This window comes from Patagioenas fasciata, chromosome 4, assembly GCF_037038585.1.
Source record: "Patagioenas fasciata isolate bPatFas1 chromosome 4, bPatFas1.hap1, whole genome shotgun sequence".
Classification (NCBI taxonomy): Eukaryota; Metazoa; Chordata; class Aves; order Columbiformes; family Columbidae; genus Patagioenas; species Patagioenas fasciata.
In genome coordinates, this window is record NC_092523.1 from 47,812,631 (window position 1) to 47,833,626 (window position 20,996).

At 39.5% G+C, this 20,996-nt stretch overlaps 1 protein-coding gene across 2 annotated transcripts in view; it reads left to right on the forward strand.

Annotated features, from left to right (window-relative positions):
- Positions 1–3,016: 3,016 nt before the first annotated feature.
- Positions 3,017–20,996, forward strand: part of GATB (glutamyl-tRNA amidotransferase subunit B) — a 43,140-nt gene continuing 25,160 nt past the window's right edge. The window contains exons 1-3 of one of the 2 annotated variants that reach the window (XM_065836616.2): positions 3,017–3,185; positions 5,229–5,379; positions 18,815–18,928. In XM_065836616.2, the coding sequence (XP_065692688.1) occupies positions 3,040–3,185; positions 5,229–5,379; positions 18,815–18,928 (411 nt within the window). In that variant the 5' untranslated portion in view covers positions 3,017–3,039. The remainder of the gene's footprint in view (positions 3,186–5,228; positions 5,380–18,814; positions 18,929–20,996) is intronic. The other variant, XM_065836618.2, reaches the window with a different exon arrangement.

Sequence of the window (20,996 nt, forward strand, 5' to 3'; positions counted from 1 at the left end):
TAGCTCCCTAAATACTGTATCTAGTGATCAAGAGAAACACTATTTTCCAATCTGCAAGATCAGGTATATTGTTTTGTATTTGCCATCTCCCATTATTGGTAGGTAGATGAATTGAATCAATAATCAAGGCTGAAAATCATTGTGTTTATTCGTTGAAAGTTGCAGAAAAAGAAGAAAATTTATCTTTATACCTGTGGAGAAAAAAAAAAGGCTTTCAAGGTACAAGGTGATTTTTGGAGCCTAAAAGTTTGAAAACATCCCTTACCATAGTTTACTTCCAAACTTAACAATCCTTTTCATTACTCTTCCCTGTAGGGCAATGTCTGATTATTTGATAGACTATGGATGTACACTTCCAAAAGTCACATTCTCCACTTCAAAATCTAACAGAGGCTCCTGCCTGTTACTTATTTCACTCACTGAAATAAGACACTGCAGGCAGCCTGTGAGGTATCTAACAAACACCCCAGTCTGAATACCCCATCCCCTGCTATACCAAAAGGAGATCTCATGGTCCACAAAAGACCTAGGCATGTGTGCTAAACATGGCTTGCAAGAAAGCAGATTTAGATCTCAGACCCTAAAAACTGAAATTCAGAGAGATCTTCTTTCAAATAAATGGGACAGACTGCATGTTTATGGCTTAAATCATATGCTGCTGGGCTTTCGTCTTCTACAAAATTCCAATATCCTCTCAGGCATTGGTTTAATTCCTGCAGTAATAAGGAACTCAGAGCAAACTGTCCCCTGGATCTACCCTCTCTAAGACAGAAGTCTACATAGTTAGTGCTGAACTATCATTGTACAAATCTTTATGCAGTGCTGGAGATATTTTCCTATTCCAAGCCACAGCATGATCTATAAACACACCGCAAAGTAGAGGCTGCTGCCTAGGGTATATAAGGAACAAATATGTAGCCTTTCCTACCTCAAAGTAAGCTGCTGGGAAAGGCAATTATTCCCTGCTTCTCTGTGATTGATCAGCTTCCTGTATACGGATGTGTGAGCTTTCATCTATTACCTACTTGGTCACTGGCACAGGTCTGCAGAGAAAAATGTCTTTCTAATGGGATTTTTTCCGGGAAAGAAATTAAAGTAGCATCAAGACAATTTTAATCACGAACAATGGCACTTTCCAATCCTCCTTTGTATGTAAGATAATACCCATGCAGCAAAAAGTACCAGGGGAATTGTTTGGGATGCGGAAGGTGGATTTCAACCCCTCTGTGCTGCCTACTCCCTTTCCAAGTAGTCCTTATTATATCAGGATAACAAGCTTAAAAGAAAGTCAAATAATCTGAAAGCATTTTTATACTAGGGAGGCATTTTAGAGCTACATTCAGAACCTATGCTCATAGCTGATTTGAAATAACCTGTCAATCCCTACAAAGTATCAAGTAATAACTAAATCCAGAGTTCAAAGAGGACAATTGTTAAAGGAATACATTTGTTGCAGAAATAACAATCATATACTTCAGCCTGAATGGCATTCTTCATCACAATACATTGCATAAGCCCCCCCGCAAAGTCCAAAAGACAATGGGGTTTTCCTCCTATCAAAGTTACCAAAAACTCTTACCTGTTCCATTGACTTAAATAATGCTATACAGACTCTACATTAGGTTATCTCATATGAGAAGAGGTTTGCAGCAGAAGGCAAAGGGTCACTCCGATGTTCTTTCATTCTCCACAACATGTCTGAGATGGCCTGTGGCCAGTTCTTCTTTACTGGAAAGGAATTTTGTCTTGGTCACACTTTAATATACAAGGGAGGGATATTCCCCAAGAAAAAGAATGCCACGAACTCATTAAACTAAGCTATATTGTACAAGTAACTGTAGATCAGTGTCTGTTGAAAGTATCGCTCACCTGGTTCTTCTTATGAAGAACATCCTGTTAATTTAACTAATTTAAAATATATCAGAAAAATAGTGCTATGGAACAACCATTAGGAAACATTTTCTTAGTTAGATAAATTTTGTTCTACATGATTCTGAACCACTCAGCATCTCATATTTGACCTCGGGAAGACAAGAGGTAAAAAGGTTGCAAGATAGTGTCAAGTGCTTATGTACACCACTGTCCTCTGCTGGAAGAAATCAGTCTTACCCATATGTTTGTGACTGATTAGCTTCTATTAGCAGTTGCCGACATATAGCAAAGATGACATAAGCAACAGCTAATGTAGATTCCTATTTAAGCTCCACAGGCCTGTGGCTTAGGACAGAAAGTTGTTAATTCTATTGTCTGTACAATGTAGCTGAGTAAATAGCATTTAAGATGTTTGCATATGCCCCAAACAGTTTTCTTCATTACTGCGTATTTGTACAGCAATAACACCCCCAGGGCTCACAGAAACTGGACCTTGCTGCTCTCCATACAGAGTTAAAATCTAAGATTGCAACTGCACGGTACCATATAATTTGATGCCCAAGATTTGCAAAATGCCATCTGTAAAACAGTAGCTAGTATCAGCATGACACCAAAGGAAAACCACACACTCAAGGACCTGAGTCTAAGACAATCTAATCAACAGCTAAAAGAAAAACACAATCACTGTCTTTTGCTTCAGCATTTCGAGGACTGATATTAGTTTTCTCAGGACAGGTGCAGGCCCCAGTCTTAAGGCCTCTCAAGACCCCCCTCAGGGAGGAGGTAAGCAGGAGAACTGTGTGAGAGGAAGACTCGCACCCGCCTGCTAACAGGCACCATTACAATGAGACATGAAGGCAGAGGAGGCCTTTCCAGAGCAAAGGTGAGGGGCAGAAGCCCCACGTTCACCCCAAGCTGAGCAGAGCCACTCATCATCCAGCATCTCTACCCTGAGGAGCAGCAGAACTTTCCACAACGCCACTCACAGCCGCTGCCCCGCCCGCCCTCGAGGTGCCAGCCTGGGCGGGGAAGGAGCGGGCATGAAGAGGGGCCTGCCGGGAGCTGTAGTCCCTGTCCCCAACCCGCCGCTCCGCGCAGCCGTCCCGCTCGCCGGACTACATTTCCCAGGGGGCGCCGCGGGAGCCTCTCAGCAAGGAGCAAGGCAAAATGGCGGCGGTGGCGGTGAGGGTGTGCGGCGGGGTCTGGCGCCGGACGTGGAAGCGCGGCGCTAGGGGTCCCGGTCCCGCCCCCCGCGGGCAGCACGCTGTCGCCTGTAACGCGAGAGGCGGGGCAGTGCCGGCGGGGAAGAGCGGGTACGGTGCTGGTGCGGCGCGGAGAGGGGTGCTGGGGGAGGTGGTTCTCCGATGAGGCTTCCCGCCCTCAGGGCGTAGCCGCAGGGTGGGGGCCGGGCGCAGGGCTGCTGTTGGGCCTGAGAGCAACGTCTGAGGGAGCTGTGTGGCGGGGTGGGAGCGGCAGGGCCCCCTTTAAGTGCCATCGGCTGAGCAGTGTGAGGCAGCTACAGCTTGCTGGTGGGGCAGCACGTCCTCAGCACCTGTTTACCTCACACCCCTTCCCAAACCTCCTAAACCAGGGGTGTCAGACTCGTTTTCACTGGGGGCCACATCAGCCTCGCCGTTGCCTTTGAAGGCTGATGTGGCCCCCGGTAAAAACGAGTTTGACACCCCTGGCTTGAACAGTATTTATCTTTGCAAGTGGGGCCGCGTCCCTCTGGCACGTTGGGCTGTCACAAAGGGCAGACGCAGTGCAAGCAAATTAGCGTTAGCCCTCGCGTGTTCGGAGTATAAACAACAAGGGCCGCACCAATCTTCATGAGCGTTTTCAAAGGGTTATTCTGGTCCAAAGGAAGCTTGCTCTTCCAGTGGAGGATTGTGAAACTTGGACAGTGTGCATGGAATTGAGCATTTTATTCCTGCTGCTGCTCTAAGTTAGGGCCTGCACAAGCTATCGTGTTCTCTGGTGAAATGTTGAAATCACCTAAGAAGTTGTGCAGATGCTGGCACAAGTATGCTGCTGATTCTTTAGAGACACAAACAAACATAAACCTTGAACAAACATGGCAAGAATCTCCAGGTTTCTCATCAGTGTTGTTAGTAGGTCTTGAGGACTGACTGATGCACGTATTTTTTTTTTTATGCAAGTGTATGCCAACACACCGATTAAGTGGAGCCTAATGTAGTTTTTAATGTCATGATGTGTTGAGGCTGCACTTCTAAAGAATGCAGGAAACAATTACTTAAATTTGCCTCCAAAATTAAAAACAAACCTAAACCAACCCAACGTTTTTCCTAAACCTTGAGGCATGGTTATGCATAGTTGAAAATACCAAAGAAAATATGTCAGTGAAAGAAAGTGTATTAGATTCTTTGAGCATCTGAACCTTATTACTTTATGATAATCATCTTTGTCCGAAAGCAGCTATTAAGGTGGTATCTGCATCACTAGTTTGGCGTTTGTAGGAATGTCCTCAGCTGTTGCAGGGCAGAGAACTAAAATCTTGACAATGTATTACATTCACCTTTGAAAGGGACATTGCACTTCATATATTTGTTTGAAGTTTTTCCATAGCTCACTTATCTCCTATAGCTATCTGGGTACTTACACTGCTGAAGTATTCTGCCATAGAAATGTGATTTTGTCACTGAATATTATTTGTGCCACTTCATTTGTACAAGGCCAGATAATTACTTACAGAAACTGTCAAGCAATTCATACTGTAAAGGTAACCTTTTTCTCTTGTCCATATAAAGGTTATGGATGTGAGAATTGCAATTACTTCTTAGATGATACAGAGAAGCTTTGTTCTGTGGAATATGTTCAGAGGACAGTAGCTCTCATGTTGAAGTGATGAATTCTCTATTACCAGATCACTAATGTTTATGCAAATATGCTACTAACACTGCTCTAGACAGCCACCTTTCCCAGCATGCAAGTGACTAGCTAACAAAGAATACATAATTTATTATGCCACCTGTCTGTTGGAGATTTATAAAGCTACCTGAGAAGTAATTGATATTTATGATGGTTTTGTGATTTTCACAAGGTACCAAATTAGGATTCATCTAGCATGCAAATTTGCCTTATTAATATCTCTAAGATTTCTCATGTAAGGAAAAGTTTAAAGTTTCAGACCATTATGTTTCTTTTTTTAATTGCATTATTTTCTGTATATAATGAAGACACTTTGCTATACAGTCCCCTCTGTATATGTTGTCAGTTAGTTCTCCAGTATTGCCGCACAACTTTTGCCATTACACTGTAGATGAATTTACAACATAATTTACAATTTTTTACAATTATAATTTAATTTTATTTCCTTTCTCCTCTTTGCTTTTCAGTCTTGCTCCATGGGTGCCAGTTGTGGGTCTGGAAATTCATGCACAAATCAGTTCCAACTCAAAACTTTTCTCTGGTTCCCAAGTCCAGTTTGCAGCACCTCCTAACTCTTTGGTATCTTTCTTTGATGCATCTTTACCTGGAACTTTACCAGTAAGTTATGCTTCAACTTAATTATATCAGGATTTACATCAGACAACTTTGACTATGTGTCTAGTATTTTGTTCTTCCCAAGATTTGACTATAGAACTGCTCTTACATATTTTTCTATTTTCTGGTTGGTTGATAACGTGAAATGCCAAGTGCTTTTTCTTTTCAGTTCACTCACTCTCTAGTTATCACTACAGTAACTTGATATCTTCTGCAAAGGAAAAAAATGAGGAATATCTCTTCAACATGTTGAATGAATCGCAGCATTTCTCTGAGACCAGAGTGGGTGTATTTGGTTAGTATGCCACACAGGAAATTCCTCTAGATATGGGAGATACTTAAAATCCTATGAGAGGAGAACATCTTAGACTTCCGAGTGGCCACTTGATGGTACTTTGCCATATGTTTGTTTATGTAGCTGTTGTTTGCAATTTGGAATGTCTCACTATGGAGGTACTTATCTTCCTAAGCAGAAAGTCTCTGATTTAGGAAAGTGTCAACCATTCCTATTTCCAGAGCAAAACAATTACCTAATAAGTCTGAATAGCCAGCTAGCACATAGCAATGCGATTTATTGATGACAACATCATAAATTTTTGAAGTCACAGCTAATTATAACTTTGTGATGGCTGTGACAGTACTGCTGTAGAATTCTCTGGAAATCTGACAAGTTTAATATAAAAATAATCCTTAAAAAGTATAATATAAGCTCTTACTATACAGTGAAAATAAATATCGAATAGATTTAGCATTGCCTCATGCAACAAGCATGCAGGGACTGTAATAGAATGAAATTATTTAATGCAAAAGTGTTTCAGAGAGTATTAGAGTGTAAGTTTGAATTGCAGTTGCAGATGTATTTTATTTTTAATCTATTGGAAGCTTTTCATCACCATAATACAGCCTTAAATAATATTCTGAATTTGAGAATGAACTTGTGGCTGGATTTCTAGGGTCTCGATATATGCTGTGTGATCCTTAAATGAGACATGAGTTGATGTATTCATTCTGTATTTGCAAAAGTCTTGAAATCTAAGGAAGTGAATTTTAGGTGCTGATATAATTTGGACTTCACTCTGGTGTCAGTGGCAATTCAGGGCTGTTTCAGACCTAGCTATATTGAAATTTTGAAAACTTTCCAGAGAGAATGAGAATCTTATGCAGTCATTTGATTTTAGAAGAATCTAGTCAGACTTAAACATGGAAAATTAGTTCCTTACATTTGGAGGCAAGACTAGGTTAGGGAATTAATATTTAGAAAATTTAAAAGGGTTCAGGATTTTGGCTTCAGCCCTTCTACTGTACATTCTATTAATGAACAGAAATCCTCTTAAATGGTCTAATGCTTATCTTCAGCCAAGTAGAAAAACTGTTATTGAATGAACAAAAATGAGTATTTATGAAGAGTTTCATTTTTATATATGTTACTGGTTTGGGGTGGGTTTTTTTTGCTTTTTGCTCTGTTGAAGTGCTTTACAGATGAGGTCTCACGAAGTTCTGACCTTTGTGAGAAAACCCCAGTACATGTGGGCCTTGACAGAGAATATAGCTGCACCTGACAAGCAACAGCAGGATGGTTAGCTTAATTTAAAAGTAGTGATGCTATGTTAGCTTCTAGCAGCTGCTTTTAGCTGTAGGAAGAGAAGAAAGATTTTTCTCACTGCAGTACTGGTGAAAATAGAGTTGCAAGTGAATGTTAGAAAATAACATGCTCTCGCATGTTAGAATTTGACACAAAATCCAGTCAGTAATCATAGCTTTATTTTCTCCTTGTACTTGCTGCACAGGAATTAATGTTAGAGACGGATGCTTGTTCTGGAATCAAACAGTTGGCCTTGTTTTCTTGAAATAACTATATATATTTGTACATGGTAATAATATCTGAAGTAGAATTGGATTTTGCAAGATGGAATGTAGTTTTTGAAAATGTCCCAGTATTTGTAAAAAAAAAAAAAAAACAAAAAAAACCCCCCAAATGTTTATATTATTGCCCAATTAGTCTCTTTAGAAGGTAAATATTTGGCCTTTCCTTTGGATTCTGTTATGTTGAGAAACGAAAAAATAGGAGCAAAGTTTAATACAGTAGTTGTGCTGTCCATAGCAGAGAATAACAGCTGTTATAAACTGAGAATTATGGGGACATTTTTCAGTGTCACAAGGATTTAAATTTACTGTGAGACCATGAAGTGGTTGTGATAGACAACCATGCTAGTATTTGCTGCTTCACATCAGGACCAGAAAGAATAGTGCTAAAGGGAACTTCTCTGATTGCTATACATTTCTGGGTCACTTATGAGTGTGGGTGTGAGCCTTTGCTGCCCTCTCCACAGGAGAGGGGAAACTAGAATAATATATTTAGCCCTGCTGCATCTTTCCTCTTCATATTTTTTTTCCTGTAATGCAATACAGCTTATTTTATGCTTCTGCTGCAAGTAGGCCTTAGGAGGACCATCACGAAGTTAGTGTCATGGCTATTTCACTGTGCTGCTCTCATAATGTGCCTATGAGAGCCAGCTACAGTCAAGACCAGCTATGCCGATACACCCCTCTTTGGCATGAGACAGCAAAAAAGATGTGGCAAAGCTTTGGTTGAAAAAGTAAATTTAGAGGTAATGAGACTGGACAGCATGTTCCATGCTACTCTGTAGGCTTCTTGTGCCCTGTGGTGGTGGAGCCCCTCGCCACTAGATCAGATAGCAACTCAAATAACTAATGCTCTCCTTTCTTTGCGACTGCATGTGACTACATTACGTTTCATGTAATGAAATATGCAAATGCCTGATTCTTTTACCTGCTGAGTGGACTTGGCAATGATCTTAGCTTGGTGCCTTCAGAGGACGGGTTATAAAGGGAGTATTGCGCTACATGTGGTGGCATACAGTGTATCATACCTACAGATTGATTTAAAATTCTTCTGAGGATCCATGGAGGTGGTTGCACTGGTGGTCTGATTTATCCCCTTTGAAAATTCTGAGAATCTTTATAAAGGTTTATGAAGATAAGACTGGGCTCACAAGAAGAGAATCCATAATTATCTATTCTGATTATTGAGGTGACTGACTAAAGGTTAATTATAGCTCAGCCGCAGAAATAAGATGGTAGATCTAGTAGCTAAGAGCTGTAACCTTTTTGTCTGTGCTTAGTCTTTGTCGCTAATCACACCAAAAGATGCACATATTTGTCTCCTGCATGACTGAAGTGAAAGCCTGATCCTATTTATTTGTAGGCAAGTGTAGGAAGAAATAATCTAGGATTTACATAGCCAAGGTTTAAATTAATAAGATTTGAATGAATATTAACCCTACAACCTTAAGTATTTTGAAATTTTTGACACCTTCTTATGCATTTGAATTTCATTCTTTTCACGGTGTGAACAGCATCTTTTTTTTAAGATAGGGTTTTTGGAAATGATCAAACTCTGTTTCTAAAGAAGAAGAGGTAAATACCTTCTGACCTCAGAAGAAACAGAGTAAGATAGATGTTGAACACTGCTGTAGAATAACATATGAGATGCATGATTTTATCTGAATATTTTTTTCCCGTTTCACTGGACATCCTTGAGGCCTCAACAACTCACTCATTGCTGCTGTCCTGTACTGAGATTTTCATATCCTGTTGTTTTAAACTCCTTTAGTTTTCCCTCTGTAAATACTGTAGAAGGAAGGATTTTGGTTCTACTGTATCTTCTCTCACCTGTATAATGACAGTCGGGCAACCAGATACACCTTTTCATGGAAGGAAGCAGGGCTAGAACAGATATTAGCCCTTGTTCCTTCTGGTATTGCACTGCTTGCAACTTAAACTCCAAACTTTGGCTTCTCCAAAGCTGAGGAATGTCACTGTAACAGCACGCAGTAGCAGAGAGGACCTGTTTCGTGCTGTTATCTTCCCCACTTTGCAGGGCTCTGCTGTTGAGATGGCCTCCCAGGGATGTGACAGGGGTAATGCCCAGTTTGGGGATGTGGAGGGTGCTTTAGTTCCTCTTACTTTATTGACACAGCATTCATCCTTGGCAGTGGCAGATACCTAGTGTTTTTCCAGATGTCTTGGGTGATAAATTGTCAGACTTAATGATGAATTTCAGATGCTATTAATCTACAGAATTTACCTGGTGCATTTGCTTTCAAAGGCACTCAGAGGTTTGTGTGAGATTTTGGTGGATCTGTCTGTCAGCTGTACATATTGGAACAGAAACAGCATTTGAAACCAGAATTGATACTTTACAGCTTGAAACTAGATTTTTTGGTATCTTGTGCCTGTTAAATGTGGTGATTGCAGCAGCTGCTTTACCAATGTGTGATTTCATTTTTGTTTTGACATTCCTGCTGGCATGAATATGGATTTACTCCTTTCTTATACTACTTTGCTTTCAAAAAAAACCCCTGCTTCTTAGCTTGACTTTTGATAACTACATTTTAAATTGCATGCACCTTTCTTGGGGAACCGGACAATATTCTGATCTTTGCATGCATGTGGGTTTAACTTCCACTTTAACTGCTTGTTACTTCTTTCAGCAAAACTGTAATAATTGTACTTAGGGGAAAAATGAGATATTTTCTTATAAGCTGATGGTACCTTTCTGTTGTAGTCCATTCCTGATAACATTTGGGTTGATGACATGCATTATATCATCAGTGGTTAACAGTCTTTAGTTGCTCACACAGTCCCAGCTTGCTGGACTGGCAGTCCCAGTAAGCCTCTAAAAAGAAAATCCTGCTTAATTTAGAAAAAAACTAGGGGAGTGAAATAGGCTTTTAAACCATTGCTCTCTGAGAATGCCTTTGCAGTTCGTAGACCCTTAAATTTCTGAGTGCATGATGGATTAAATCCTGCCTACAAAATTTCAAGCTATTAATCAGTTCAGTTCCCTTGTACTGGTCAGGGAGGTCTTTGAACGATGAGGGAGGCCTGCTTCAGATGACTTTCAGGGCTGGGTTATGGTGCAGGTTGTTCTTCATTCTCTTTTGTAGGATCATTCACAGCCCTGGGATTGCCTGTAGAACTAGCCTTCTTCACTGGAGTCTGAGAAGTGTAATACTTCCTCGACTACTGCAGTTGCTTAGCTCAACTTTATTTCATACTTAATTGTAAATGCCATGTTTCTGGAGACACCTCAGCTTTTGTGCTTTGAAGTATTTGATGATGTTTGTTGCTCTTCTCTCAAGATTCGGAAGAGTCCCCTGTAAGGTCTTCTATTGCTTTTTGCTATTTCTTGTTTATTTGTGTGAAGTTCTGACACTCATTCTGGGTGTTTTAATCTTTTTGTCAAGGCTAACAATTCCTGTAGGGCTTTGTCTCCTTAGCACCTCAGTAACTATTGAGCTCTTTCTGTTTTTTGTTCTTGTTGGCTTTCCTGTTCATCCTTAACAGGTCCCTCTGGCTGATGTAAACTTGCCAGTTAGAATATCATTGAGTTGATAAAACATCCTTCTATCACCTATTTCAGCAGATCCTTCAATGCATCAGTGATGTTATCTATGTATTTTCTCTTATCTCTTTTTGTGTGGTATTTTTTTTATTGCTTTACACAGATATTTTTCTGCTTCTTAGTGGGGAGCAGGAGTCTGCAGTATCTTGTTATTGTACCGTCTTTGATACTTTTGGACAGCACAACTGTTACATGACAACTAGACAGATCAGAGTCCCCTCCTTCCGCATTCAGTCTGAACTTGGTGCTGAATTGCACATTGGCTTTTGCAGTAGTTTTTGTTAGTGGACTTGGAATTTCTTTAAGTTGGAACCATGAGTGGATTTTTTGGGAGACAAATTTCTATTACTTCTGTTATCAGTCACTGTATGTGCTCTGGCATCCTTAAGTGTTTGATGTAATTTTCTCCCAGTATGTAGACAAACAGGCTGGTTCCATGTAACTCCCTTCGTGGAAATCCAAGGTAGTGTATTGTATATATGTATACAAAAGCAGTGCTTTGTTAAGCAAAAGTTTCTGTCACAATCATGGTTCTACCAATTTCTTAGAATTTTAACTTTGCAAACTGACATATTGCTTCTTTGTTCTTCTTAATATCTTTTTTCTCTGAAGAGTTTTTTCATTGAAAGGTATGTAGGAAACATTGTCCAACAGTAATGACAGATAATTGTAGACTAGGTCTTTGTTCACTTCATGGTTAGCTGTCTGCTGTGTAATGTTGCGTAACTGTCAGGTTTATATATTTTTTTTTTTCAAACTTACCTTGGTGCGGTTAGGCTGTAATAGGTTCCTGGGGTAAAAATAGTTTCTTTGTGTTCCCTCTGATTATCAGTCACCTCGCTACATTAAATATATTACTACTATGTATTTGATTTTGAGAGGACTATGTAAGGTTCTGCAACTAATTTTTATTATTTACATGTGCAAATTTTGCCACTGTAACCATTGTTTTTGTCCAGTGAGGTGGTAGATGCCCCATTCTTGGAAACATTCAGGCTGGATGGGGCTCTGAGCAACCTGATCTGGTTGAAGATGTCCCTGCTCATTGCAGGGGGCTTGGACTAGGTGACCTTTGAAGGCCCCTTCCAACGCAAGCTATTCTATGGTGCTATGATTCTATGATTGTTTTTTGTACAGAAACATTAGTTTTGCAGTTCACTGCCAAGTTCAGACAAAATTGCCTCATGAAGAGGAAATGAGCAGTTAAGTCTCTTCTCCCCACTGATCTCAGCTTTATTTGAGCTGCCGCTATTCTGGTATTTGTGACACGTTATGCTCAATTTGGGATATTTGATGAAATGCGGAGAAGATAGGGGTATGATGGAGGAGAGAGTGTCGAGGTCACTGCTCAGGTAAAAACAAGTCTTCATCGCTTCTGCTGTTCCAGTTTATTAAAGAATTTTAGCTTGCTTTCTTAATACCTTTCTGCAAGACTTGTTGCATTATGTCACCTACTGTTTTCCTGAAGTCCTGTCTCTATGTGTGATGAACAGCCTCTGATTTACTCTCAATTTGTATGTTGTGCTCTTTTACGAGACATCTGGGTCAGCCTGGAGGGAAAGATGGTGTCGAGGGTTAGGATTGCGGGGTGACAATCAAACCCTGGCAGATGTATTGTTAACCTCCTCTCCCCCCCACTTCCCCCTTTTGCCCCTCCCTCTCCCCCCTTCCCACTCAGGACAGGCGATCGGGAGGGAAAGAAGGACAGAGAGAAGAGAGTTGGAAAAGTTAAAGATGTTTTACTAATGCTACTAATAAGAATAGAGAAAATAATACAAAATATACAAAACCAATCTTGTAAGTCTCAGCAACTGCAGAGCCAGCACCCAAAGTCCTGGATTAGACTCTGTAGCCAACCGGAGCTGGATTCAGTCTCTCACTAGGCCTCAGTTCGCAGGGACGACCAGCAAGGTCCTCTCCTAATGTCAGCCATGAGGAAAAAGGGAAAAGGCAAAGGGAAAAAAAAAGGCCGAGATCCTCGTGATCTCCCACTTTTATATGAAGTATTCACGTGAATGGAATGTTATACACCGTTGGTCAGTCTCTCGGACATCAGTTTTCTCGTTGCCCCTCTCGCGAGATGTCCATCCGTGCTTATCAATAAGTTTGCATTCCATTGCTAGGTTTAACCAAAACATGTGTTGGGTTCTCCAGGAAAATGCAGCTGACATGAAGGCTTTAGCTGACAGGCAAATTCACTAAAAGAGAAACTTGTTTTTTAACAAAACCAGGACAGATGGCTGCCTCTCTGGGGAGCAAATAAGCATGTTTCAGGAGAGGGCAAATAGAGGAAAAAAGAATGAGAGAGTCAGATCAAAGGGCTGGGAGTTTTTAGTGTGTTTTTAGTATGGGCTCTCAGTTACCTAAAGATTGCAAGAAGGAGCAGAGAGCGAATAGCCAAGGCTTAGGAATGATGCAAAATGACAGTCAATGTGTATCAAAGGCCAGAATTCATTACAACTCAGAAAACCACAGGGCTAACCCTCACCAAGCCTACAAGCAAAGAACCATCTTATAAGGATAAAGAGAGCAGGGGCTGGTTTATAAACTCCGTTCTGTCCTAAGTGCTCAGAATTTTCTGTTTAACAAGTTAAACAACTAGGTTATATTGAAGAAGGCAGATGTTATTCATGTTTAAAGCCTTTATTTGTGGAGCTCAGTGTAGGAAAACAGGTCTGAGAAGGTCCACCTCAAAGCTCTGGTTGACTTTGGATTTGATCACATTCTGTAACTTAGATTTTAGTCATTGCTCAGTCCCCTACCTCTAAAAGCATTGAAGTGTTTTCACTTGATCTTCTTGATAGAAAGACCATAGAAACACAGTGTTTGATTGCAGGTAACATGAACCAGTATATTGCCATTGTGTTGTTCTGTCTCCCCCTGTGGGTTCTTCTGCTTGGGACTGGTTCTGCATGGTAGAAGTTTATTTGATTTTAGCTACTGCTGATGGGATCTGAGGCATGAAGATAACTGTTTTGGGGCAATGCCACTGGAGTGGCTGCTTCCCTACCACCCCAGAAAATGGATTTTTTTCATGGAGATCTGAGCACTTTGCCCGAACAGTGATCTGAATGGATTTTTCCTTCTGTGTTTTTTTTTTTTTTTTTTTTTTGAGCAACCCCTGTCTTAAAGGGCTGAGAAACCCAGAAGTCAGTCTGTATTTGAATAGCTTTGTATCTGGTCACACCTTCCCAGTTTTCTTACTCCCAGGGGTCAGCATCTTTCCCTCCTGCTGCTGAATTTTGCTGGTCATCACTGCCCCTGGAAGATGCTTCCTCCAATTCTAAACCTTGTGATATGTTTTGTGTAGGAGCATATGTTTTTGGTACCAGACTGCAGAAAGATAAGTTACAAAATATATTAAGGTATATTTAATGCCTGTCTACCCCCCCCCCCATCTTCCTTTGCTTCTTCAGCTTCTCAGTTGCCATTTGGTTCTCTTAAGCTGGAAACTCTTTCTATTAATTGAAGATCTTAATTTAAAATGTCTGGTGCTTCCTCACCTACTCTTTTGCCCCTTTCCTTATGGATAAGAACATGACACTCATATTAGGGGAGGAAATATGCTGTGAAGTCGACACTGGACTGAAAATCAGAATGCCCTAAATGAAACTACTTGTTAGATTTCCCCTGCAGTCAGAGACCTCAGCTTTTGGAACACGTGCACTCTTTGCAGACCAAACAAATGACAAGGCTTAGTTTGGCTTGTTTTTTACATTTTTACTGTATGCTTAGAGGGATGGGGTCTGATTGTATACCTATTGACATAAATAGATATTTGGGAAATGGTTAGCTCTTCATTTATTGTAATGTACATTCTGTACATGCATAGCTACAAGGCAGTTACGCCCTTCTGTGTGTGTGGGAGGATGCCAAGAAAGAAAACTGCATTGAAGTATTCATCTGCAGTGTCAGACTGAACAGTCACAATTACATTTGGACTAAGCAGATACGAATAGTTTATTTTGAAGTTTAACTTGTGATTGCACTTCAAAGAACCATATATGGAAGCAAGTTAGTACTTTTAACACAGGAGGAATAGCAAGACTGAATATATCCATTAGTGGAAGCAAATAAAAATCAGAGTGATATGAAATGGGAGTACTGGGAAATATGGTTAGATGTATCTGTTGAGGTTTCTAAAGATTACTGCTGGGTCTACAGAGAGCTGGCTAAGTACATTGCATTGCTTCCTTCTTCTAGCTGTTATTTTGAATAAAAAGGAGCTAAAATTAAATGTTTCTTAGATAACCAGTCCTGTAGTTAATCTGATTAATGCTGATTTCTTCATGATTGTAAGAAGGAATGAAGGTCTTAACATAGCTAATTAATATGAAATCTGCTTTATTAAAATGTGTGACCTGGAATAAAAAACTTTTAAAGTTTCCAAGGACTTATTTTCATTTTACTGTTTTTAGTACAAGGAATACTTTGTTCCATAGTTTAGGTTTTCTGGGTGCCACAGTTACGGCAAAGATTACTTTTTTTTTTTTTTAAAAGGTAGCACAAATAAACTTTTTTGCAGGAGAGAGATCTAGATGTTTCTTCTCTTTTTTCCCTCAATTATCCTATATGGTACTCATTAGCAAAACAAGAAGCTGCCTACCTACTGTCTTTAAAATTTTAAAATGATCATTTACTAAATATAGAACCATACATCTTCACCTAGAAGGGAGCCAGCTTTCTGTAATGTTAATATAAGGAGTAAACCTGCTGTTAAAGAAAAAGCTGTTAAAAAGTTGCTTTTGGTGGGAATTTATGCCATTGAAGGTATTGTGTATAGTCTTATGTATTGAATAGCCTTGTATTTCAAACCAAGCTCTGGAATAAACTGACCTTGCAAATAAAGATGATACATTTTTAAAAGGAGTCTCTCCACTTGTGAACTAGATGTAAAGAATAGGTGAATATCAGAAAAAGAGAGATCTTGGCTGGATTGTTCTTTCATTCCTTTAGCACTCAGTTACCATGGTGCTCTAGCAGGGTAGTGTAGCTACAAGGGAAATGGTGCTGGTGTTGTGATGCCATTGTTAAGGTTTTTCATGAGTTTCCAATACAAACAATTTCATTTCTTTTTGTGATAGCTCTCTAGGATTTTCTTTAACTACCTAGGAGAGATGCTTCAATTTTAGAAGACCAGAAATATTTAAAAAAGCTTTATGGGCTCTTGTGTTTTGTCCATAGCTATTGCAGAAGCTACATATCTTTCTTTCAAGGTCAGCACTTTACTAACATACCAGACTGGCAGCTTGTCAGTTCAAGCCAGTAATTTAAATCTTTGGTGCTAGTCAAAGCTGTCAACTTAATAACAGCTTACTGCATAAACAAGCTTGGGGGACTTACTCTAGGTCATTAGTATGGGAAGTTTCACATACTGAATTGATGTTTATCAGTGCAGATTATTTGAAAAGCTAGGCTTGTTTGAAGGAAAAGTAGTAGTTTGCTTAAACAACTCTGATTTATGTGCACAGTCTTGATCACTGGAATGGGTAGTGGTAGTCACTTCAGAAATGGAGCAGTTAAGTTTTGATTTTTGAGGAAGTAGAGGGTCATTTATTTATTTATTTGTTTGAGCCAAACAGAGCAGAGGAATCAGATTGGCGTGGTAGACATCTCAGTATGCCATATGGGAAAGATGTGCTTTGCAATGCTTTCTGCCCCCACCGAGGTCGATAAAGTAGCACGGGAGGTTGTACTAGTGAGTGAGTAGTGGTGTGTATACAATGATTTATCTAGTATGACCCAGTACACTGGAAACACATACACATTACATTCATGTAAATGCTTAGTAATAATACATAGAAAATAATCAATATTTCACATTTTTGTGCCAGTTCTTCCCTAGAGCCACCAAAATGTTTCATCATCAGTAGTGCAAAAGTTTGTCACTGGTGTAAGTACCTATGTGGGATTTATTTCCTTCACCTCTAAACAGTGTTATCCCTTAGGGCAGAGAGTAAGATACACTCTACCTTGTTTGAACAAAAAATTATAGAGCAAGTTGTCAAAGGCAGTAGTTGTAGTGTATTCATTAGCTAAACACCTGTATTTGAAGGATGTGCCATGGGGCTCTGACTGCAACTCGGGAGCTGGGTTTTGTCTTATTCTCCAATTGTGACTACCAGTCACAACCCCTGCACCATCTGGAAATGTAGCAAGACACCAGTTCACTACTTCGACGCAGTGGTGTTTAGAATTTACGCAGTTCTTGTAAAGCCTTAATGGTTTCTCATGACCAGTTGTTAAAGGGCTGACTGGCACGGTCCTCCCTAATGTATAAAACTGAACAGGATCATGCCATAAGGCTTTAATAGAAGGAAATTTTGCCCGTGTATTTAAAAATACATTATTTTAAACATGGAACAATTTGACTAGCACTTTTACAAGCTTCCTTAAACAGTAAAAAAAGTATTTGTACTGTCTGGAAGCATTTAATTGTTGAGAACAGGAGCATCTACTATACAATGAACGGCAGCTATGATACTAAAATAATATTTCATAGTTACCAATTTTACTTAGGTTATAGTCTGGACTACTTGTGTTCATTTTGCTGTGGATCAGTATTTCAAAGGGAAACTGTTCTTCCTTTTTTCTCACTTAAAATTTGCTTTATGGATCTTTTAAATTTTTTAATAAATAAAATATGCCCAAACAGATGATGTGTTCTAGTTAGCCATATATAACTACACTAAAAATCTGAACGTTCCCTCATTAAATGTCTTAAATACTTAATTTCTTGTCTGTATAAGCAATTTTGAAGTTATGTGAAGAGTTTCATGTATTTTCTCTTATTATTTTGATTTTTTAAATATTAGACGAGTAAAGCAAAGATTCCTTTTCCAGCTGAAGACATGGGATTATGAGGAATGTACAGCTGCTTAATCTGTTTTCAGAAATCAGGATGGAGAATATAAAAAGTAAATACTGCCAGAAAAACTGAAGAAAACATTAGTTAAGCCTTTTATGTTCTGGTCAATGCAGCTGAAGTCATGTAGATTCTTTTACATAATGTGCCCCTTTAATGCTCCTGCTGTAAATTGACTTCCTGGCAGCTGTACAGTGCAGAATAAGATGGATAAATTCTGTTCCTGTTTCAAAATACTGTAAGTATGAGCATGTCAGAGTTGTACTAAGACAAATTCAGCCTTTTTTTTCTTTTCTGTTTTATCTATTTGATGTTAGTTAAACCAACTGTTAAATTAGTGAAAAAAAAACCCACAAAACATTGCCAGTTAGTACTTTTTGGAGTTGAGTTTTCTTTCTTCTCTGGATCCTGACCCTGCTGAGGAGATAGAAGGGTGTAGCTCTGAGAGTGATGGGTTGGCAGTGAGAAACTGCACTTAACTCCTTTATTTCTTCATGAACACCTTACTGGGTCTTCAGATCATGTGTTCTGAGAGAACCTTCATCCCTGAGGTTACCTGGGTACTGGAAGTGCATGTGTACTTGTAGCCATGTGATAAATTGATATCTCTTTAGTTGTGTTCTAGCAAAGTGGGTAAGTGTGCTTAATTTCATCCTGGTTAAGCAAGGGACTGAAATCCAGATGTAGATACTAATTAATTCACTGTGAATCTGTTGTTACAGGTGTTCTGAAGGGTTTTACTGAAATGGCACTGCAGTCCCTAATCCAAGTCCTGTGGTTACACTTCCCAGTATGAGTTGACAGCTGGTTATGATTGAATTATCATTTGCTATGATTTGTTTCTTTCACCCTTGCAGATTCAAAAGTACTGGAATGTTTGCAAAAGCTGCAAACCAGACAGTGCACACCACCTTATGTGGCAACACAAAATGACTGAATGGCTTGTTTTTTTCATCTTAAAGCTTTGCAGATTTGTAGCTACCGTGATTTTGATCATGAATAAGAACTACCCACACAAGGAAAGAGATCTGATGGTGACTGAAGGCAAGCAAAACTGAATATATGCTCCATGTAAGGCAATGTGTGGGAGACACATTTGTTACATACTGAGTATCTGAGCAAAACCGTGTGTCATGTTTCCTTAGGTTCTCAACAGGCGATGCGTAGAAGCAGCAGTGATGACAGGCCTAGCACTCAACTGCAGCATAAACAAGAAGTCATTGTTTGACAGAAAACACTATTTCTATGCAGATCTACCTGTAAGTATGCAGTATAGCTGGTCCCTTTATGGCTGTAGGAAAGGAAAAATCTGGAGTATGGATGGTAATAGGGAATGAGTGAAGAGATGCTTTTTCTGTTTTCAGTCAGTGCTCTGCTCACCCCAACAGGATGCTGAGCTGTGCCCTGATGAATAGACAGCTGTACCCTGCTGCTCACTGATTGAGTATGATTGCTCTGATTGCTGACTCCTTTCTTAACTGCACGATTCCAATAGCTTAATGTAATTGAATTGGGAGTTGGAGCTGCTTTGCCCCTTAAGTTCTCCATTCCTGGTGTTTAGTACTTATCGTGTGTTAGGGTAAAAGCAATCTGATACTGGTAAAAGCAATCTGATAATAGTCCTTCATTTAAAGTGAATGTATAACATACACAGGTTCCAGTGGTATAAACATAATAGTGTCTTTTGTGTATGTGCTTAGGGAACTAAAAATATTTAATTTCCCTTTTAAGCTTTGTCAGTCAGTAGTTCCAGTAAAAACCAAAACAAAACCCAAAACAAACAAAAAACCCCACCAACCACAAAAACCAACTAAGAAACTGATTATTTGCAGTATGGTTTGTTGGTGGCTTTTGTCTTTGGTAGAAGGTGTCACTGGAAGTCAGATACATTTTGCCATACTTGATATGAGTGTAGAAATATTGAAATAATTTAAGAACCTGACTTCTGTCATTACAACAGGATGCAGCAGTGTTTGAGCCTTATTTCTGTTTTAATGAAATTAAACCTTTCTAATTTTTTTTCTGTCAGTTTATTTGTACTGAACATTCAGTTTGATACTAACCTGCCAAAGCGAGGACACTAGTTTTACTTCTTTTGATTTCAGGGTGAAGATCTGATGACTGCATTAAAATGTCTGCTTCTAATTTATCTGAGAAATATCAGGCATTTTAGTTTATCCTCTCTTTAAGTGAGGTGTCTTGGTCATCCCGAGAAGCAGAACAGGAGATTTCTCAGTTCCCAAGTTAATGCGTAGAGGAGCTCCGTTATTAACCAGACTATTTTCCCTGCCACTCTTTTGTTCAGACATTGGAAATATTTTGAAGTTACACAAAGCACATTCAAATACAATTGCTTTCCACCTTAGAAAGAGAATTACGTTATAGTTGTCCACGGGAGACCTGGGTCTCAGAAGATATTTCTGTTCCGTTTTCATCTAGTTTGACAACTTGTGGCTCTTCTGTGTAGTTGATGTAATTACTGATATGGTTTCTGGGGATAACTTTGCTAATGTTTGTGAGCCATTAAGAGGCCCTTTTGTTGGGGGCTCTGTAGCAAGCTACTGGGAATGGGAGACACAAACTTACCTGTTTGATTTGCCAATATCTTTTTTACGTGCAAAACCATCTTAAAGCCCATTTCCAGACCTGAAGGAGAAAAAAAGTGAAATAGCAGGAAATAAACATGACTTCCAGAATTCCTTTGCGTATCACAAAGACAGACCAAAAACATCACAGATATGTTTGCGAGCCACCTTTGGTGCTTCTGCTGTTAAACGGAAAAGATTCTCTCATGTTCTTGTGATGTTTGCTGCTATCAGTCTGCTGCATAGAAACTATATGGAAGAATGTAGTTATAGGGAAGAAACTGCATGCGTGTGTTTAGAGGAGAAGAGTGAGGTGGAAGAAGGTGTCTACAGCACCAAGTGGGCTGCTGTTGTCTGCAGACATGAGTTAGAGGATCCTCTGGTCAGATAAACATGGAAATTTGGTCAAGGAGATGCTGACACATTTTATTAGCTTGAAACATGTAATTCTGGCTTTCTACTGGCTGACTTCTACAGTTTAAGCACTGACAGTAAACTGCTTGACCTGCATTTCATAGTGAAACAGTCTAGTCAGGAACCCTGTAATAGAATGCAGAGTTTAGGCTAATGAACTCCATAGAACAAATAAATCCAGCTCTTAGGGTTGTTTGACAAAGGGATTATTGTTACTCTTGAAAATGGGGCTTTGAATGGGAAATGGGATTCCTGTTATTTATTGTCACTCACTATTTCAGGCTTTTAAAAAAATAATTTTAATGAGAAGTTTTAGGAGATGGGAAGA